Genomic DNA, 21,387 nt, shown 5'->3' with positions numbered 1-21,387 from the left:
TGGCAATCTGTATATCTTCTTTGGAGAAATGTCTGTTTAGGTCTTCCACCCATTTTTGGATTGGGTTGTTTTTTTTTTTTTTTTTTTTTTTTTTTAATTTTATAGCTACTTTATTTATTTATTTATTTATTTTTGGCTGTGTTGGGTCTTCGGTTCGTGCGAGGGCTTTCTCTAGTTGCGGCAAGTGGGGGCCACTCTTCATCGCGGTGTGGGGACCGCTCTTCATCGCGGTGCGCGGGCCTTTCACTATTGCGGCCCCTCCCGTTGCGGGGCACAGGCTCCAGATGCGCAGGCTCAGTAGTTGTGGCTCACGGGCCCAGCTGCTCCGCGGCATGTGGGATCTTCCCAGACCAGGGCTCGAACCCGTGTCCCCTGCATTAGCAGGCAGATTCTCAACCACTGCGCCACCAGGGAAGCCCCTGGGTTGTTTTTTTGTTTCGATATTGAGCAGCTCATCTTAAAGGAGATTAAGCCTTCGTCAGTTGCTTCATTTGCAAATATTTTCTCCCATTCTGAGGGTTGTCTTTTCGTCTTGTTTATGGTTTCCTTTGCTTTGCAAAAGCTTTTAATTTTCATTAGGTCCCATTTGTTTATTTTTGTTTTTATTTCCATTTCTCTAGGAGGTGGGTCAAAAAGGATCTTGCTGTAATTTATGTCATAGAGTGTTCTGCCTGTTTTCCTCTAAGAGTTTTATAATATCTGGCCTTACATTTAGGTCTTTGATCCATTTTGAGTTTATTTTTGTGTATGGTGTTAGGGAGTGTTCTAATTTCATTCTTTTACATGTAGCTGTCCAGTTTTCCCAACACCACTTATTGAAGAGTAATAACATATTTTTGAGTAAAACAAAAATTACCGTCTCTATAAATTTTGAAACTTAAAATATAAGGAAAAAATTAACATAAGAAAGATATTTGTTGGGACTTCCCTGGTGGTGCAGTAGTTAATAATCCGCCTGCCAATGCAGGGGACACGGGTTCAATCCCTGGGAAGATCCCACATGCCACGGAGCAACTAAGCCCGAGCGCCACAACTTCTGAGCCTGTGCTCTAGAGCCCGTGAGCCACAAGTACTGAGCCCGCGTGCCACAAATACTGAAGCCCGTGCGCCTAGAGCCCATGCTCCGCATCAAGAGAAGCCACTGCAAAGAGAAGCCTGCACACTGCAACGAGAAGCCTGCACACTGCAACAAAGAGTAACCCCCGCTCGCCACAACTAGAGAAAGCCCGTGCGCAGCAACGAAGGCCCAACGCAGCCAAAAAGAAAAAAGTTTATTAAAAATAAAACATATTAAAAAAAAAAAATAAAAAAATAAAACATATTTGTTGAGGCAAACATAGATTTTCATTAAACTTATGATTAAGATAAAAATACAGAACACAGAATTTAAAAACTACTTGTGACTTACATAAGCTACTATAGAAGCAGATGTTGGGTTGTCCTCTAGTCCAGCAGTCCCCAACCTTTTTGGCAGTGGGGACTGGTTTTGTGGAAGACAGTATTTCCACAGGGCGGCGGCGGTGGGGGGGGATGGTTCAGGCGGTAATGCGAGCGATGGTTCAGGTGGTAATGCGAACAGTGGGGAGCGATGGGAATGGCAGATGAAGCTTCTCTCGCCTGCCACTCACTTCCTGCTGTGCGGCCAGTTCCTAACAGGCCACGGACCGGTACTGGTCTGCAGCCTGGGGGTTGGGGACCCCTCCTCTAGCCACAGTGACGTTTCTTGTTAAAACAGCTGGACATGAGGTCATTGCAGGTCAATATCTTGATCTTCATTAAAGAACACCCCTTATCACCTCCATGCCCTCCAACAAATACGGAACCAACTCTGCCTCACTTTCCTTACCTTGATTCTTTCTCCTTCTTCCTCCCACATTCCCTGTGATTTCCTTGAGCTTCCTCCTGGCAATTTGTGCACCCTCTCCAGGGTACCTCTGTCTCTTTGGCTCCAGTTGTGGCATTTCTGGCTCCCTACCTGAGTTGTAGCTGTATAGGTCTCCACCGGCACAGTCAGCCCGTGCACCCCCATAGCAGTCATCAGCTGTATTAGCTTAATCTGTAATTGGATTTTTAGAAGGCAACTCATTTTTTTTTTTAATGAATTTATTTATTTTATTTATTTTTATTTTTGACTGTGTTGGGTTTTCATTGCTGTGCGCAGGCTTTCTCTGGTTGCAGCGAGCGGGGGCTACTCTTTGTTGAGGTGCGCGGGCTTCTCATTGCGGTGGCCTCTCTTATGGTGGAGCACAGGCTCTAGGCGCACGGGCTTCAGTAGTTGTGGCATGCGGGCTCAGTAGTTGCGGCATGTGGGTTCTAGAGCGCAGGTTCAGCAGTTGTGGCGCACGGGCTTAGTTGCTCCATGGCATGTGGGATCTTCCCGGGCCAGGGCTCGAACCTGTGTCCCCTGCATTGGCAGGCGGATTCTTAACCACTGTGCCACCAGGGAAGCCCGCAACTCATTTTTGTAATTGTCATTGATTTGCTGTCACTATTTTTCAGGCTGGAATACAGAGGGATACTAAACTAAGTTATTGTTTTAAGTTAAGCTTGTTCTAATTGTGTAGAGATCTACTTTTCAGCTGCTGAAGTAGATAGCAATAGGCTTATGGTGGAAGAGAAATCTTCAGAAACACATTCTTTACTTGCTTTTATACTTGTATTCATTAATAGCCCTTCCTTAGAAAAAACTGTGTAGTTTAAGGCTATGTTCATCTTGAATGCAGTTAAAAACTACTGGGAGAGATTTTGATGGAAACCTTTCTTTATATCTATAGGAAGGTGCTCCATACATGTAGGTGGCTGAGTAAACATTATTGAACTTTTTTTTCACCAATTTTTCCCTTGGTTTTGATGTTTGTGCCCTTCTTTTGTCTTTTTTTTTTTTTTTAGTGAGGGACATTTGTGTGTGGATTCCATATTTTAGTAAACTTTATTAATATGCCATCTGAAACAGACATTGTTACTTTTAGGTTACGTAAATTTGCAAAAGTCATAAGGGAAATAGGTATTGGACATATTATTTGAAGGAGAAGCATTCTTCTCCATTGGTGTTTAAAAATTATTTTCAAATTATTTAGAATTTTGATGGTCTTGCAGAAAGATACTAAATCTCCAGTGTTACTTAGAAATACATGCAATGCCAAGAAGTTGAAAAGATGAAGCCTATCATTTAAACAAATGTACATCAAAAAGAAACTTTTTGAATAGTTCATATATACATATGGTATAAAATGCATAATGTACTAAAGGGCATTTACAAAAGTGAAAAGTAAGTTTCCTCCAACCCCTGGCCCACACTAGTTACCTGCCCCTGAGGTAACCATTGTTACTAGTTTTTTTTGTACTCCTTCCAGAAATCAAAATGTACCTTAAAATTGAACTCTCCTACACTGTTGATGAGAATGTAAGTTGGTGCAGCCACTTGGGGAACAGTATGGAGGTTCCTTAAAAAACTAAAAATAAAATTGCCATATGATCCAGCAATCTCACTCCTGGGCATATATCTGGAGAAAACTATAATTCAAAGAGGTACATGCATCCCAGTGTTTGTTGCAGCACTGTTTACAATGTCCATTGACTGATGAATGAATAAAGAAGATGTAGTGTGTGTGTATATATATATATATATATATATATATATATATATAACACACACACAAACACACACACACAATGGAATATTACTCAGCCATAAAAAAGAATGAAATAGTGCCATTTGCAGCAACATGGATGGACCTAGAGATTATCATACTAAATGAAGTAAGCCAGACAGAGAAAGACAAATATCGTATGATATCACTTATATGTGGAATCTTAAAAAAAAAAACAAATGAACTTATTTACAAAACAGAAACAGACTCACAGACATAGAAAACAAACTTGTGGTTACCAAAAGGGAAAGGAGGAGGGAAGGATAAATTAGGAGGTTGGGATTAACATATGCACACTACTATACATAATATATACAGTATATTCAACATTTTGTAATAACTTATAAGGGAAAAGAACCTGAAAAAGAATATATATCTGTATATATATAACTGAATTACTTTGTTGTACACCTGAAACTAACAGAACATTGTAAATCAACTATACTTCAATAAAAAAGTATCTTAAAATTAGTACTCTTATTGTTATAGTTAGTGTTGTTTTCTTAAATATAGCAAAATCTAGTGATAGTTTTCAAACATCTGTTATAATTTTACTTTACAGTTATGGTTGCAGTGTGAATTACATGTCAGTGCTGGAAATGTCTTGAGTAAGCTTATTGGCTCTGCACTCTTATCCTGTTGTTTTTAGAAATGCAGGGTTTTGTTTTGTTTTAAATTGTGCCCTTTTGAAGTAAAAGAGCTCACAACTAGTGAGGATGTAAATGAAAAAAAACTGAGGAACAACATGGGTAGTTTGAATCTTTATTCATTTCTCAATGATAGATTTTCAACTAAATGTTCTTTAATTTTTGCCCTGCAGTTGATTTGCGTATCTTGTGAATAATGTCATGTGCTCTGTTCCCATGTAGGCATTTAGCTTCAAAATTTTTTAATCTGGCTAGTTACAAAAGTAATTGAGGCTTCCCTGGTGGCGCAGTGGTTGAGAATCTGCCTGCTAATGCAGGGGACACGGGTTCGAGCCCTGGTCTGGGAGGATCCCACATGCCGCAGAGCAACTAGGCCCATGAGCCAGTTACTGAGCCTGCGTGTCTGGAGCCTGTGCTCCGCAACAAGGGAGGCCGCGATGATGAGAGGCCCGCGCACCACGATGAAGAGTGGCCCCCACTTGCCGCAACTAGAGAAAGCCCTCGCACAGAAACGAAGACCCAACACAGCCATAAATAAATAAATAAAAATAAACCCAAAGTTAAAAAAAAAAAAAAAAATTTGAGCTTTAAAAAAAAAAAAAAGTAATTGAGCCAGGCCAGTGGTCTGTTGAAAATATAAAGGAAGCAAGTTGCAGTAAAGGGCTTTTATTGTGTGAAACACAATGTAAAAGATTTGGTTAATTCTTGTGAACTTGGCATGTATAGTATTCCCTCCCTAATCTTTAGTGTTATGTTTCTGTTAACCCCTGTGGTTAAAGTTGTTTCTGTTCTAAAAATCTAATTTAAAAAAAAACCCATTTAGAGAACCAGAGCATGACTCACGAGCGAGCCTGTGAAAGTCTTTGTAAATATTTTTTGTATCTCACCAAAATGAAACAGTAAAGACAGCTCTCCAAATAAAGAGCATGTAAGAGACATTTAAAAATCTTAAAATGGTAATAATGGATTCTGGATTATTTCCTTTTTCCGTTTCTTACTTGCTAGAAACTTTTCAGTAAGATAGACTGGAAGTTTTTGTTTTTTAGAAATATATGTAAACTTTTGCTTTATTGAGGATTATATTCAATCCACGAGGCACTTTTGTGTGTGTGGCCTTCCATCTTAATAGCCAGTGCATTTCTAATCTTATGACTCAGAGGCTCTTAATCTTCCTGGTCCCCATTTTGTATTTCCTTTGGGGTCTTACTGCAGTCCCAGAGGTGCATAGTAACTGGAAGCTAGAGACGGAAGAGGCTTTGAATGACCTTTTCTCACTTATTCAGTTTGCCCTCTCATTCCCCGTCCCACCCCGCCCCCCAGGAGGGTTATTGTAATCCCCTCAGTGATTATTAACACATTGGAATCCAAATCCTGCAACTAAGTCTAAGTTAGTCTTTGCCTCAGCTTCCTTTATGTTTCCCAAGGCTTCATTTCATAAATCTATTTTTCTGCTCTGCTTTCTGCTTTATTTCCTTCTTCTCATTCTACCTTCAGATTCCTTTTTTTTTTAACCCAAAATCTGTGTCTACTTGAAACTGCAGTTTTCAGAAATTAATTTTTAATTGTGGAAAGGTATTTGGGAGTAAATCTGCATATAGTCAAATTTCACATAAGGAGATCTTACAGTTAGGAAGAGATTTCTACAATATCAGAAAAACTAGTTTTTTCGTCTCAAGGTTCTATGCCTTCTTTACCCTTTGCTTCCTTAGGAATATTCAGCTTTACAGCCACAATGGCTTACCAACCAGAAGTGACAGCAGTTAGGATAAAAGTTGTTCTGTCAGATGGACAATGTCGAAGGTATTATATTTCACTGGGTAGGCACCTCTGGGAGGATGGAGCGCTACCTGCATTACCAGGCAGCACATCTCCATCAGTTCTTTTTCTTTTTTTAATTGAAGTATAGTTGATTTACAGTGTTTTGCCAATCTCTGCTCTACAGCAGAGTGACTCAGTTATACACATATATATATTCTTTTTTTATATTCTTTTCCATTATGGTTTATCACAGGATATTGCTATACATGTGGTATACATTAGGACCTTGTTTATTTATTCTAAATGTAATAGTTTGCATCTACCAACCCCAAACTCCCAGTCCATTCCTCATCAGTGCTTTTCGTTCATAGGGTGTTGTATGTCTCAGGCAGATGCTGTTACATTGGAGTTGAGAGCAGGAGCTGGTAGGCAGCTGACTTAACTCTCAGTGACTTCCTTCAGTGATGATTTGAGAAAATGCTGTTAGATAATGGGACACCAGGCTGTTAGATCGAACTAGGTTGGAATTCTGAAGTTCTTCACTGGGGTGATTTTGGGGAATTTGCTTTGCTTGTTGTATTTAGGACTCGCTGTTAAATGGGGATAATAAGACATTTTAACAGTATACTTGCTTGTATAGATGGAGCTCACAACCTCTATGTGTTACAACAGAACATTTACTAGCCAACTGTTTCTTACCAAACACTGATGTTGAAGAAAATTGATCTACAAAACAGTATATAAATTTGAAGGTTTTAGTCTATACCTTTTGCTAGGTACTCTGGGGAAGTGAAAAATATACAGCATTGTCCCTTACCTTGAGGAGTGTGCAGTTTAGTAAAGAAGATAATACATGAAATGACTACAACAAGATAACGTATAAGCAAGTTCTAGAAAGTGTGGAAAATGAGGTCTGTAGGCCATGCTGTCCAGTACATTAGCCGTTAACCACATCTGGCTATTGAGCACTGAAAAGTAGCTAGTCCATGGGACTTCCCTGGTGGCACAGTGGATAAGACTTTGTGCTCCCAAATCAGGGGGCTTGGGTTCCATCCCTGGTCAGGAAACTAGATCCCACGTGCATGCTGCAACTAAGAGTTCGCATGCCGCAACGCCCGCCTGCTGCAACTAAGACCTGGAGCAACCAAATAAATAAATAAATAAATATTTAAAAAAAAAAAGAAAAAAAGAAAAAGTAGCTAGTCTGAAGTGAGATGTGCTGTAAATATAAAATATACACAGGATTTCAGAGACTTAGTACAAGAAAATAACGTAAGATATCTCTTTTAAAAATATTGATTACATGTTGTAGTTATAATATTTTGGATACATTAGTAAAATTAATTTTACCTGTTTCTTTTTGTGTTTTAAAAATGTGGCTATTAAACATTTTTAATTCCATATGTAGTTTGCATGATATTTCCGTCAGATGGAGCTGCTGTAGAAGTTTAAAGGAAATAGAGAAAAAGATGCAGACAGTTTTAGGGGCTTCCCTGGTGGCACAGTGGTTAAGAATCTGCCTGCCAACGCAAGGGACATGGGTTCGAGCCCTGGTCTGGGAAGATCCCACATGCCGTGGAGCAACTAAGCCTGTGTGCCACAACTACTGAGCCTGCGTGCTGCAACTACTGAAGCCCGCGCGCCTAGAGCCCGTGCTCTGCAACAAAAGAAGCCACCACAATGAGAAGCCCGCACACCGCAATGAAGAGTAGCCCCTGCTCGTGCACCTAGAGAAAGCCCACGCACAGCAACGAAGACCCAACTCAGCCAAAAAATAAATAAATAAATAAATAAAATAAATCTGTAAAAAAAAAAGATGCAGACAGTTGTAGACAAGAAGCGTTTCATGGAGGAGATGGAATGTCAGCTGCTTCTGGAGGGAATGGGGCAAATCTTGTCCAGTATAGTCACAGAAAGATGACAGGTATGATGGTGGCATTGTGGATAAGAGCAGGAGCTAAAACTTGGAGTATTTGTGAGCAGTAAGGATATACTCTGGGTGGAGTAGTGTTTAATTTGAGGCATGGTGGAAAATTAGGATTTAAAGGAAGATGGGGTTACATTTTAGACGGTTTCATTCTTGTACAGAATAGATGATTAATATGTATTTGTTGACTATGTTAGAATGAGTAGTTTAGAACTGATCCTGTAAAGAGGGGAAGTTATTAATACTTTTTGGGTAGATATATGACAAAGATAGAGTTTTGAGATTATTCTAACAATGTGGGTGTGTTGACATGAGGGGAGAGGCTGGAGATGGGGAGACCAAGTGGGGGACTGCTGTGAAAGTTGATGCGTGCTAGACTGGGAAGGTGGCAGGGGAATCAAAACCGATATGCTTCCTACCCTCATAGAGCTTGAAGTCTTGTGAGTGATATAGATCAGCAAACCAACATTTCAAATATGATATAAAGTACATAGTGCTGGGAAACACAGAGGAAGGGAACCTACCTAGCCTGTGGTGAGGATTGGAGGAGTTAGGTCAGAGAATGCTTCTAGAGGAACAGTTGTCACTGACCTTAAGAAATGTGTGAAGCTCCTCTATAAGAACAACCGTGATGAAAGATTTGGAAAGTAAATCCCTCAGAGGCACAGGAAAAAGTGTCAGGAGAGAGAACACTGGTTAGGGAGTCAGGAGACTTGTCTCTGCTCTGTTATTTGTGTGACCCTGGAAGGTTTCTTCTCCTTGCTGGGCTTCATTTTCCTCATTTGCGAAATGTGGAATAGCAGACAAGATCTTCAAGGCTTAGCCTTCTAATTGAACTTTGTCAGCTCGATATGTTTACCACAGTCTTATCCTGGTGAGTGGTCTTTGTTAGGGCCTCAGAACGGAGAATGGGAGCTGCTGCTGGGGGCAGGGAGCCCTTGTTTCCCCAGTCCCACATTCTCTGGTTAGCCAACAGAGAAGCTCACTCAGTGGAGAGAGGAATGGCATTGGGCGAGGGGGCTGAATTGGATCCAGAAATAGGACAAACTATAAATTTAAAAAGTACAAGAATAGGAGAGTCCATAGTTTTGTTGTTAAGGGAATGGTGGTACCAAAGTTAGAATCAGGGTGGGAAACCTGTTCTGGGGAGAAAGGTAATGAACTCTCCTTTGGATTTTTTGGATGTGAGGCAAATTTAGCATAGAAATCTTTCATCTTAGTGATATAAACCAGAGCTCAGTTGATAGGTCAAGACCAGAAAGGGATCTGAGAGTCATTAAGGTGACTTAATGTTTTCAGAATTGAAGCACTTTTTTAAGAACTTGGGGCTCAAAATTGGGCTTTGGGAAATGTCCAGATTGGGAGAATGAAGGGTAAGGGAGGTGACCCCATAAAGGTAGACCAAGATAGAGTAAGTTCTTTGAGAAATTTAGAAAATAGTATATCATGGGACCAAAAAAAGTCTTGAGAGGATGATCCAGACTGCCCAGTGCCAGAGACTTGGGAGAGTGAATTGTTTAGAAGGTATCTATCCCAGGTTGGGTTCTCCAGGAAACAGATGCTGAGACAGAGCTGGGAGTGCAAAAGGGTTATTGGGAAGAAATGCTTATGGGAAAAAAGAGAGGAAACAGGATTGGGAAAAGGAGCTGTCCAGTCATGATACAGACTTAACAAAAGCAGGAGCTCTGGAGCAAAGATGGCCTGTTAGAGGACGTCCACCCTGGGCAGAAATGGTGTCACCAGCTTGCTTAGTCATTGGCTGAGGTGGACCCCGGAAGTACTAATAACTAGAGGCTCTCAGCTAACCACAGTCCTTGTAGCTGGGCAGCAGTTCCTTTCTTGAGTGGTGCAGCTCTGTGTCTACCACAGAATCTTTTTGAAAAAGCTATTTCATAACATTGATAGGGATAGAAAGAAGCCATATTATAGTGACTAGAAGGGGACAAGGGGACAGAGTGGTCAGAGGATGGGGCAGCAGAGGTAAACCTCAGATTTGTGATCTTTATCATCACCTTGGGTGTACACTGTGGCTTCAGATCTCCTCTTGGAGAAGAGTGTACTAAATTGAACTACCTAATTTCTCTGTCTTCTGCTATAGACTTCTCTCTCATACACTGTTAATTCCTCTTGAGTCCTTTCCTAAAAAATCTTTAGTGGAATTTTTAGAAACTGGACTGCTTTACTAGATCTCAGGTCAGATGAGTACTGCCTGCTAGTTCTGGTAGTGTTAATAACTAATGGAGGTATTATTTTTTTACTTCAAAAATGACCTGAATTAGAGATTCCAATTAAACAAAAATTCTTCCTGGAAAGAATATACTGGTAGTATAGTGAAATACATTGAAAGACTCACATCTAAATAAAGGTGATAGAGAAGCAAACTAAATGAAACTAAACAACAGCAACAAAAAAAAAAAACAAAAAAAGAAAGAAAGAAAATTCTTAAATGGGACTCATTTAGCAAACATTTGTTGACATCAGGCACTCTCCCCTTGGCACTTTATTAGGTTTTGATATTGCAGGATAGATACAATAAAGATCTTCTCTTTAAGGAGCTTACAGAGTAGTGGGAGAAATAGAAACAGAAACTTACTGGAGTTAAATCTTCTTATACGTGATTTATCTTCCTTTTTAAATAAAATATTTATTTATTTAGGCTGCTCTAGGTCTTTGTTGTGGCACGCAGGATCCTTTTTTTTTTTTAATATTTATTTATTTCTTTGGTTGCTCTGGGTCTTAGTTGTGGCAGGCGGGCTCCTTAGTTGCGGCATGTGGGCTCCTTAGTTGTGGCATGCAAATCTTAGTTGTGGCATGCATGTGGGATCTAGTTCCCTGGCCAGGGATAGAACCCGGGTCCTCTGCATTGGGAGTGTGGAATCTTACCCACTGGACCACCAGGGAAGTCCCTGATTTATCTTCTTAAAGACATTTGTTTATGCTGTGATCCAGTGGGAGGCTGGAATCTAAGGAGGCTGCCCAGATCAGGAGACTTTGTTGCCCATAGTGTGACTTCTTCAAGAGGCATGGCAAAGCATAGTTCTTTGTGAATGACTCAAGTGAGTTAATTTCATCAACTTTATAGTCCTACAATGATGTCTTCATATTTTATAATTTTATTGGTGCTCTCTAGCTGAAACCCCAGATAGAGAGCACTAATAAAATTAATTTAAAAAATTAATTTAAAAATTTTACATAAATATAAAAGCTTCACTTTTTCTGATTATAAAGGCAGAACATAGAATATTCAAACAACACTTTAAGGCAGAGGTCCCCAACCTTTTTGGCACCAGGGACCGGTTTCATGGAAGCCAATTTTTCCACGGAATGGGGGCGTTGGGGAGGGTATGGTTCAGGCAGTAATGTGAGCGATAGGGAGCTACGGGGAGCAACAGATGAAGCTTTGCTTGCTCCCCTGCTGCTTACCTCCTGCTGTGCAGCCTGGTTTCTAACAGGCCGCGGACTGGTACTGGTCCATGGCCTGGGGGTTGGGGACCCCTGTTTTAAAGTATAGAGACAGGGACTTCCCTGGTGGTCCAGTGGTAGAGAATCCGCCTTACAATGCAGGGGACGTGGGTTTGATCCCTGGTCAGGGAACTATGATCCCACATGCCGCGGGGCAACTAAGCCTGTGTGCTACAACTGCTGAGCTCGTGTGCCTCAACTAGAGAACCTACGTGCCGCAAACTACAGAGCCCAGGTGCCCTGGAGCCTGCGTGCCACAGCTAGAGAAGAGAAAACCCACCACCACAACTAGAGAGAAGCCTGGGCACCACAACAAAAGATCCCGCATGCCTCAATGAAGATCCCACGTGCCACAGCTAAGACCCGATGCAGCCAAAAATAAATAAAATAAATAAATATTAAACAAATCTTTAAAAAAAAATAAAGTATAGAGACAAAGGTAAAAGTACCTGAAATTCTACCACCAAAGGCAGATGCAGTTAACTTTGCAATGATTTTCTAACATCTTTCTCTCACCATCCTTCCTCCCTCTTTCTCCCTCTGTCTCCCTTGCTTCCTACATGTATACACATGCATGCACATATGTGCATATACTCATACATATATATCCTTTTATATAAATAGGATCCTATTTCATATGCTTTTGTAGCCTATTTTCTTAAACAGTGTGTTAGGGTCATGTTTCCATGTCAGTGCACATAGATACAGACACCATCATCCTTTATGGCTATGAGCTATTTCACTGTGTTGATGAGTTATGCTTTGTTTAACTACTTTACTATTCACAGATATTCGAGATGTTTTGATGTTTTCAGCCAGGGATGCTGCTAAACTTCCTACAATGCATAGGACACCTCCCCCTGCTCCCCAGCAAAGAATTATCTGGCCTAAAATGTCAGCAGCGACAGAGAAAACCTGCTCTATACCTTCTCCAGTGTTGGGTGTCGGCAATTTTTACTCCCCTGTGTCTGCTTAAACACCAGGTGTTGTTTTTCAGGCAAAAAGTAGTAGCTCTTTTAGTTTGCATTATGTTGATCACTAGCGAAGTTAAGCATCATTTCCTATACTTATTAGTCATTAGCTTCTTTTGTGAATTTTCTATTCGTGTCCATGGTCCATTTTTTTTTTTTTTTAATTTTATTTATTTATTTATTTATTTATGGCTGTGTTGGGTCTTCGTTTCTGTGCGAGGGCTTTCTCTAGTTGCGGCAAGCGGGGGCCACTCTTCATCGCGGTGCGCGGGCCTCTCACTACCGTGGCCCCTCTTGTTGCGGAGCACAGGCACCAGACGCGCAGGCTCAGCAATTGTGGCTCACGGGCCTAGCTGCTCCGCGGCATGTGGGATCTTCCCAGACCAGGGCTCGAACCTGTATCTCCTGCATTGGCAGGCAAATTCTCAACCACTGCGCCACCAGGGAAGCCCCCGTGGTCCATTTTTAAAATTAGGTGTTCACCTTTTATTTAATAATTTCTAGGAGTAATTTGAATATTGGAGCTATTAGCCTTTTTTGTTTGTTTGTTTATAGTGTCTCTTTTTAAAGGGAAATTTAAGAATTTTTATGTGGTCAAATTTACCAGTATTTTCTTTCTGTTTTCTGAAGAGGGCTAACTTAGTGAATTATCCAAAATAACTTATTAAAGGTAGCCTATTTAGAATGTAATCCAGTGGCATATACTGTAGTTCAATGGTATACGTTCCGTGGACACATCACAACAGACGGTTTTGAGTTAGACATCCTTCCTTAATGTGTCCATAAGTGTTATGCTCCCACTGAGTCCTCCCTTAACCCTCTGCTGGTCACCGTAAAGGATATGGAAGAACAACATTAGGCAGGGTTTCCTCCCTTACTGAGCTGCAGTTAGGTATTTGAGATATTACTGGTATGTGAAACAGAATTCACGTAAGTGCTGAATAGGAGTTCAGTGGACAGAGGGGGCGGTGAAGGTTTCCTAGAGCTTATGAAGAATAACCCAGTCTTGAAGGATGTGACTAGGCAAAAGAGAATGTTTCCAGGACAGGGCACGATTGTGGGACAGGCAGTTAGGAGACCTGGGTTCTTGTTGTTGATTTGTTACTAATCGGTTTGTGACTTAGGCAAGTCTCAGGCCTCAGTCTTTTTATCAGTGAAATAAGGAGATAGCGGTAGGATATTTCCTAAGAGCATTGTCATTGTTAAAGTATTATGGTTTTACTGTGAAAAGAGGATTTTTAGAAAGAATTTGTTCAGCATTTATTGAAAGCTGTCTGCAGGATTCTGAGTAGCACGTTAAGTGCTGTGGGGATGCAAGCGTAGGTGAGACATGGGCCTTTCAGAAATTTCCAGTCTTATGGGAGAGAGAAAATCATGTGTGGTAGTGTAAGATAAGAAATACATAGTGCTTGGGAAATGCAGAGTGGGGAAGACCATCTTGATTTTGGGTGGTGGAGGCTTCAGAAAGGGATGGCAGTTATGTTAGGTAGAAATGGAGGTGTAGGGGTGATTAGAGCAGAGGCCTGGAGGGGGCAGGGGAGTGATACAGGGTTTGTTTGGGGTGCTGTGAGTAAGCTTGTTTGACTAGATTTGTACAGTTGGTGCAGAGGGGTGGGAAAAAATAAGGCTAGAAATGTAAAGTGGGGCTGGCTTGCCAAGTGACTTAAATGCAGAGCTCAGATACCTCTTTGGTTTTTACTTCCATAGGCTTTTGATGACTTTCAGACAAGGTGATAATGTGAGGTCAGCAGCCTTTGAAGATTAATTTGGTAAAAGTGTCTAGGATGGTGATTGATTGCATTCAGGGACTGAGTCAGAAGATGACTGAGATTTCTGAGGCTGAGTATGATAAAAGATAATTTAACAGAAAGCAAGCAGGCCTTAAGCAGTGACAAGCAGGATGAAAAGATATTGTCGGGAAAGGGAAAATGAGTCCTTGTGGTAAGGGGCGGGACTTCTATTAAGACAATGCTCTTAAGGCAGGGCATAGCACTGGTAGGAAGTTGGTCATTCTGTTAGGAAGAGTTTTCTGGTAATTCGCCATGAGCTTGAAATTTTATAAATCAGACAGGAATTTTCACATTTAAAAAAAAAGGTTGCCCATTATGAATTATAGTTCTGTAATTGTGTCGGTTCAGATAAGCTTGTCGGAATAGCGATCCCTACCCCCCTTTTTTTCAGTGTTGAATTTTGCCCATTGCGCACATCCTGTAAAGGGAAACAGTCTGTGACTGGGGGGCTCATTTCAGAGAACCTTTGTAATCTCTACATCTTTGGGAGGGAGGAGGGTAAGCATTAGGCACTCATGTGTGTTAAAATACTGTTTAGTCATTCATCATCCTTGATATCGTTTCAGGATAGTTGGAGCAAAATGCTTAAAAAGGGTAAATGGCAAACTGCTGAAAAGGAACAGACCACACGAGCAGTTAATTAGTCATCTCTTGTCAGCGGAGGCCCTGCAGAGGCACTAGCAGACAGCTATGAAGGAACTGGAGAGATGAGGGTCTGGCATGGATATGGATCTTTTATTGTAGTAACAATAGTTTATTCTTCAAATTGGGGCCTGAGAGCAAAGTTGCTTAGCAATTATGTGGGCGTTGAAAGAATGGCCTTTGGAGGAGCAGGCATTTGAAGTAGGGTAAATTCAACTTTCTCAAGAAACTTGCAAACACTGATTAGAGTGATTCAGGGGCAGTCCTTTTACAAATCAAGAACTTGTAGTCCTATTTCCTCCTGATTGCTTTTGTCCTCATCTGTTTTCCAGCTTCCTCATCTGGAGAGGATGCTAGTACCTCTTGGAACAGTTTCCCCCAAAGGCGGGTGCTGAGAGATGAGGGCTTCCAGAGAGAGAGTGGTCCCAGATTTCTAGACGGATGTGTTCTTCACCACTGGATTTAAGTTGGCTCCGCTGAATAGCTCCAGCCATGTTGCTGGGTGCTGGAGAACTGACCGGGTGGGCACCAGTCCATCACTGCACCTTAGCAATAACATACATGCATGGCCACAGCATGCATGTCACTTTTGTATAGTCAGGGCTCTCTGTTTTTCCAGGAGGAGAGGGAATGTGGCAGGGCAGGGAAAGGGCACCAAAGTATAAGGTTTGGGTTCTAGACCTAGTTTCACGGCACATAAAACTCTGTCATCTGGGGGACATCTCCTTATCTCTCACTCAGCCTCTTCATCTGTAAAGTAGCCATACCATATACTTTCCAGGGGTGAGACTAAAACCAACTAATGGATGAGGTGAGTCTACTCTAAAAAAGCATAAACTGCTGTTTAAGCTTATGGAGATTTTACTTCTTGTTATTAGTTTATATTCTGACCTTCAAGAATTTGTTTTTTTAAATACATGTTACTTTAAAAAAAAAACTTGAGATACTGTCTAGGCTTTTAAAAAAGTTACTGATAAATTTTTTTTAAAGTTTAAAAGATGGCACTTTTTTTTTTCTTTTAGTTACAAAACTTTTCTAGTTATCTATTATTCAGTTTGTTATTTTGTTTGAAGAAGACTTCCCAGTTCTAGGCCTTACTAACAATGAAAAAAGCCGAATTTCTGATCTAAATTAAAGTTCTTTCTGTTGAGTTCATGAAATGAGTTTGGGTTGATAGTTAAGGATTGAGCTTTTAAAAACATTATTTTTAGAGACAAGTCACCAACTCTTCCTTTTGCAGTGAGGATACTGAGACTAAGCGAGTAAGTAGCAAAATATTCTAATATTTAAAAAGGGTAAATGGCAAACCACTGTACAGGAACAGACCACATGAATAGGGCTGGTACTCAGGTCTCCTCCTCCAGAGTCCTTTAATATAATCTGCTGCCTCCCTCACAGTTTGCTTAACTAAATGAATGTGGTTGAGAAAGTTATCACTGAATTCAGTTATCCCTGTATTTAATTGTCCAAGGCTGAAGTCTAGAGTTTAAATCTAAATCTTCAGTGGGATCACTGGTTGAACTAAAGCAGCTACGCAAAGATGTTGTTGACTTTAGAAAACTGGAAACATAATGTTCCTTGTTACTAGAGAGTGTTGGACCAGCAATTACAAAACCTGACTTCTAGTCTCAGTTCTCCTAAGTAACCTTAGTCAAGAAAAACAAATTTAATCTCTTTGAGCCAGTACTCACCATCTATAAGATGAGAAGGATGACAATATGGCATCTAAGGCCCCTGCCAGGGCTTTAGTTGGAGGATCTGTGAAACCCAAAGGCAAAGAAAGGGATGGGTGTGAGAGAGATTGGTGTCTGCTTTTTGTACCCTGAGGATTTTGCATTAATCAGTTACTTTTCTCATGTTATTTCTCTATTGGAAAGCTTTCCAATTGCCCTTTTCCTATCCAAAAGCTCTTTTTATTTTAAGGCCTAGGTTACATTTCACTTAATCTGTGAAGTCATTGTAGCACACACTATTCTCTCTGAGCTCATTTATTGCCCTTACATCTTATTCATCCATTAGTCATGGTACATTGCTGTGGAATATGTCTTCCTTTTATACCTAAACTCTAGGGAGTAAGTTAATGTAGAAGAAAAAGTGTAGAGTTCAAATATAAGTAGATTTAGCTGTATGGGCTTAAGCTGGCCATTAAGAAAAGTGTGTGTGTGTGTGTGTGTGTATGTGTGTGTGTGTGTATGTGCGTGTGTATGTATACGTGTGTGTATATATGTCTCTGTGTATGTGTGTGTATATGTCTGTGTATATGTGTGTATGTGTGTATATATACGTGTGTGTATGTGTGTGTGTGTTTACTTTTTAAAATAGTTATTATGTTTTTGAATACGTAAAATTTTTTCCTAAACTTAATGAAAAGGGAGATACAGTAAGAAATCTTTTGCTCCTGGTCTGCAGTCATACTAGTTTTCTCCCCATGGTTACTCGTTTCTTATATATCCTTCTAGAGTATCTTATTTCTTCTTCCTTTTTCTTTTACACAAAAGATAACACACTATATGTAGTCTTAGGTACATTGCTTTTTTCACTTAAGTTATCTTGTAGATCTTTATGTATCACTACCTAGTGAGTTCCTCACTGTTCTTAACGTTTTATGGACATACCATAGGTTAACCTGTGGTTGGGAATTTTTACTTGAAAAAAGTCCCAAGTAATTTTAAAATGTGAATGACTGTTGAGCCTTATGTGAGGAGTATGCTCTATATTTCCATGGTATGTTGCAGTTTTTAAGCTCCTTACATTCCTGAAGTTGATTCTCACAAAACCTTTTTGAAGGTAGATAATTACTCTGTAGGTTTTACTAGGTAAATAGAGAAAGGAAATGTCTAGGATTTTGCTGACTGTGGTGCAAGATTCTGTAAAAGCTCCACCGTGCCCTTTTCATGTGCTCTACTACTGGCAAATAGAAGTTTTACTTGAGAAAAACAACCTGCTTTGTAGGGGCTGATAGAAGTCTTCATTACTTCATTTATAACCATTTGTGAGTTTACTTCCTTTACTTTACTTACTTCCTTAAAACCAGTAGAGCATGTAGAAAAGGATCTCCACATAAATGAAGCTTTGAGAAACAAAACAAATGTACAAAGAAGATATGCAAATGTTTTTTTATAGGTTAATTTTTTTAATCTTAAAAAATTCTAACGAAATATGTGTATGTAGAAAAAAGTAACTTGCTTTATGGAATTGAAAGTATTCATTGAGATGAATTTGGCTCCTTAAGCGATTAAATGGGTAGGGCTGAGACAAATAGGGAAGATTTCAACCTGGGATTTAACATCTAATAAGATTCTGTGTCAGAGGCAGCATGGCCTTAGCTATGTAATTTGACCTGTTTAGAATGCACAAATGGGATGGAAGGGATTTAAGTTTTATATTTAGATGTTCATTTATAAATTTATTTATTTATTTTAGCTGTGTTGGGTCTTCGTTTCTGTGCGAGGGCTTTCTCTAGTTGCGGCGAGCGGGGGCCACTCTTCATCGCGGTGCGCGGGCCTCTCACTGTCGCGGCCTCTCTTGTTGCGGAGCACAGGCTCCAGACGCGCAGGCTCAGTAGTTGTGGCTCACAGGCCCGGTTGCTCCGCGGCATGTGGGATCTTCCCAGACCAGAGCTCGAACCCGTGTCCCCTGCATTGGCAGGCAGATTCTCAACCACTGTGCCACCAGGGAAGCCCTAGATTTTCATTTAATAAGAAACAAGATGAGTACTGAAAGAGCCCAGACTGCCCACTCAACTATCTGAATGTTAAAGTGTGCACTTCGATTATTGCAAGACCAGGACGCAGATTTTCGACAGAATGTTTTCAACCATTTTGGTGACTGCTGAGATTTTTTTGCTATTGATTTTTCATGTATTTCTAAATTGGGCCCTTGATTTCTTTCTCTTTTTATATTTATACTCTTTTATACTCATCCTGAAAACTTAGCCTAGCATCATAGAATTTTAGAGATGTTTGGATGCTTAGAGATTACTAATTAATATCTGGTATATTTGTATATTAACTTGGCCCTTTATATTGAACAAAGGAGAGAATTGAAGCCCATAGAGGTTGTGGCTGGGCCCAGGTCAGCCACCTTGTCCAGAACCCCCAGCTGCAGCTGTTCAGAACCAGGTTCTTTCTCTTACAGCTCTACTTGACGGACTGCTTTACTCGGGGAGAAGTTTAATTTTAAACACATTCTCTTGCTCTTTCCCCCCTTTTTCTTTCTAATGTGGGCCAATTAATAAAAGACTACAAGCAGTCTGGTAGTCACAGATCTTGCCTGGAGCCTGGCTCATTGTAAGGCATGTAAGAGAGACTTGTTTGAAGTGGACCAAAACTGGGGAGGGAATGAGACACTATGGGTAACAGGTGGGGAGCTGGCAGCTGGCAATTTATTCTTCATCTTTCTCTCCCCAGGACAGGGAGCAGCCAGTTGTGTTCGGACAGTGAAGGTGCCACGTGCTGGTTAGTGGATGCCTCTAAACTACCCTCTTTCTCCCTTAGGTTCTTTCCCATAACCTGTGCACAGTGCTGAAGGTTCCACACGACCCTGTTGCCCTTGAAGAGCACTTCCGGGATGATGATGAGGGGCCTGTCTCCAATCAGGGCTACATGCCGTATTTAAACAAGTTCATTTTGGAAAAGGTATGACTCTAATCTTTTCTTGCTTACAGCATTGTTCAGATTGCACATTTCAAGTGGGCCCCATAGCCCCTTGTTGGTGAGTTCACTAAGGAGTTTAGGTGTGAAGCATCACGAGATAAATCAGAAAGGAAAGAAAGAATGAGACTGACAGTACTTCCTATTTCTCTCTCTTCTCCAGTGTCTTCTAAAACTTCGTTCGGTATTTTTACGACTTGGCTCTTTTTTGGAAATTAAGTATTTTGTATTAATCTGTACCTGTCTTCTCTTAGGGAGCTGTTTTTTCTTTTTAAATTCTGGTTCCACATGTACTGGCAATGATTGTTAAAGCATGGATATGATGGGGTAAAATGTGATGTTAATTATCTTTATAGATATCATACAGCAAAGCTTTCATCCTAGACTTTTTCGGGTGCCACTTGGATGTTTCCTCTGGGATATGTTATGAGTAAAGATGCTGTAAAAAATGATTATGTGTTTGGAAGCCATACTGGTATTTTCTGCTGGGTTTGGTTTCTCCCTTGGTTTGGATAATTAAAAATTGACACATTAAAGTTTTGACTTTAATGTTCTTTTATTTTTTTTAAAGAAAATCTAAATTGATGGCACATTTAATTAAAAACATTGGTGATTAAAAAATTACAAAAGGTAGCTTTGTTATTAAATAGGCAATTAATACAAATATATGAAATAAAAAGTAAAATCTCTTTACCGTTTTTAGTCTGACTCTACAGGAGTAACCACTTTTAACTGTTTGATGAATATCTTTGCTGACCTTTTTATAGACATGCAAATACACACCTATACAATACATAGTGTTTTGTTTCTGTACCAATAGGGTCATGCTACACATAGTTCAACTTACTTTTTTAACTGAACAATATATTAGTGTCATCTTTCCATATCATGTACATTTAGTTTAGGTATGAAAGTAATCATATATGCACATGAAGGGTTGGGAATTACTGCTTTTGCTTATTTTTATAACACCAAGCTTGAAATTTTTGGATATATGTCAAAAATGTCTTTCAAAAAGTGACAGTAATAATACTTTTAAATTAAAAATAAAACACATTAAAAAGCCTGTTTTCCAATCACCTAAATGCCATAACTATTGACATATTTTTTTCTGTTGACTCTTTTGGGATTTTTATAGCTATTTATATGTATAAATTCTTTTTATAGTTAAGTGTCTTTTTTATAATAGCAAAGTACAGTAATTAAAATTTATAATAATAATTTAAGTTACTGGTATGGAAAATACCAAAATGTTGGTCAGCATTCTTTTTAAAAATCACATTATATCTTTCAGAAATTTTGCAGCAAAGATTGTCAAAATTACAGTGTATTCATCTAAGTAGTATTCTTTGTACCTATATCTATTATTCCATATCAGCCTCACAATACAATTTTTTGCTCTTTATTTGTGTGTGTATGTTTTATACATATACTTGGTCATGCTTTAATTAGAAACAACTGCAGAGGGAGAAACCACACCATAATGAAATGAAAGACTTGATCAAACTCACAAAAGCCACATATTGTGTGATCCAATTTATGTGAAATGTCCAAAATAGGCAAACACATAGAGATATAGAATAGATTAGTGGTTGCCAGAGGCTGATGGGAAGTGGGAATGGTGAGTGACTACTGATGGGTTTGGGATTTCTTTTTGGGGTGATGAAAATGTTCTAGAGTTACATAGTGATGATGGTTGCAAAACCTTGTGAATATACTAAAAACTACTAAAATGTACACTTTAAGGGTGAATTTTATGGAATGTGAGTTATATCACGATAAAAAAGATCCAAACAAATTATACAGAAACTGATGTGTGAGGTTTCAAAACTTCACAGTATGATGCTGTACTATTTTCTAAAGCTTTTTTGGGCTGCCTTTCTGTTTA

The 21,387-nt window shown here is 39.7% G+C and overlaps 1 protein-coding gene across 2 annotated transcripts in view; it reads left to right on the top strand.

The window, feature by feature from the left end:
• Window positions 1–21,387, top strand: part of SWAP70 (switching B cell complex subunit SWAP70) — a 78,997-nt gene that overhangs the window by 5,277 nt on the left and 52,333 nt on the right. For both annotated transcript variants that reach the window (XM_057553330.1, XM_057553329.1), the window contains exon 2: window positions 19,344–19,484. In XM_057553330.1, the coding sequence (XP_057409313.1) occupies window positions 19,344–19,484 (141 nt within the window). The remainder of the gene's footprint in view (window positions 1–19,343; window positions 19,485–21,387) is intronic.

This window comes from Balaenoptera acutorostrata, chromosome 9, assembly GCF_949987535.1.
Source record: "Balaenoptera acutorostrata chromosome 9, mBalAcu1.1, whole genome shotgun sequence".
Classification (NCBI taxonomy): Eukaryota; Metazoa; Chordata; class Mammalia; order Artiodactyla; family Balaenopteridae; genus Balaenoptera; species Balaenoptera acutorostrata.
Note: the sequence above shows the minus strand (reverse complement) of the source record. Positions and strands in the feature narration are given on the sequence as shown.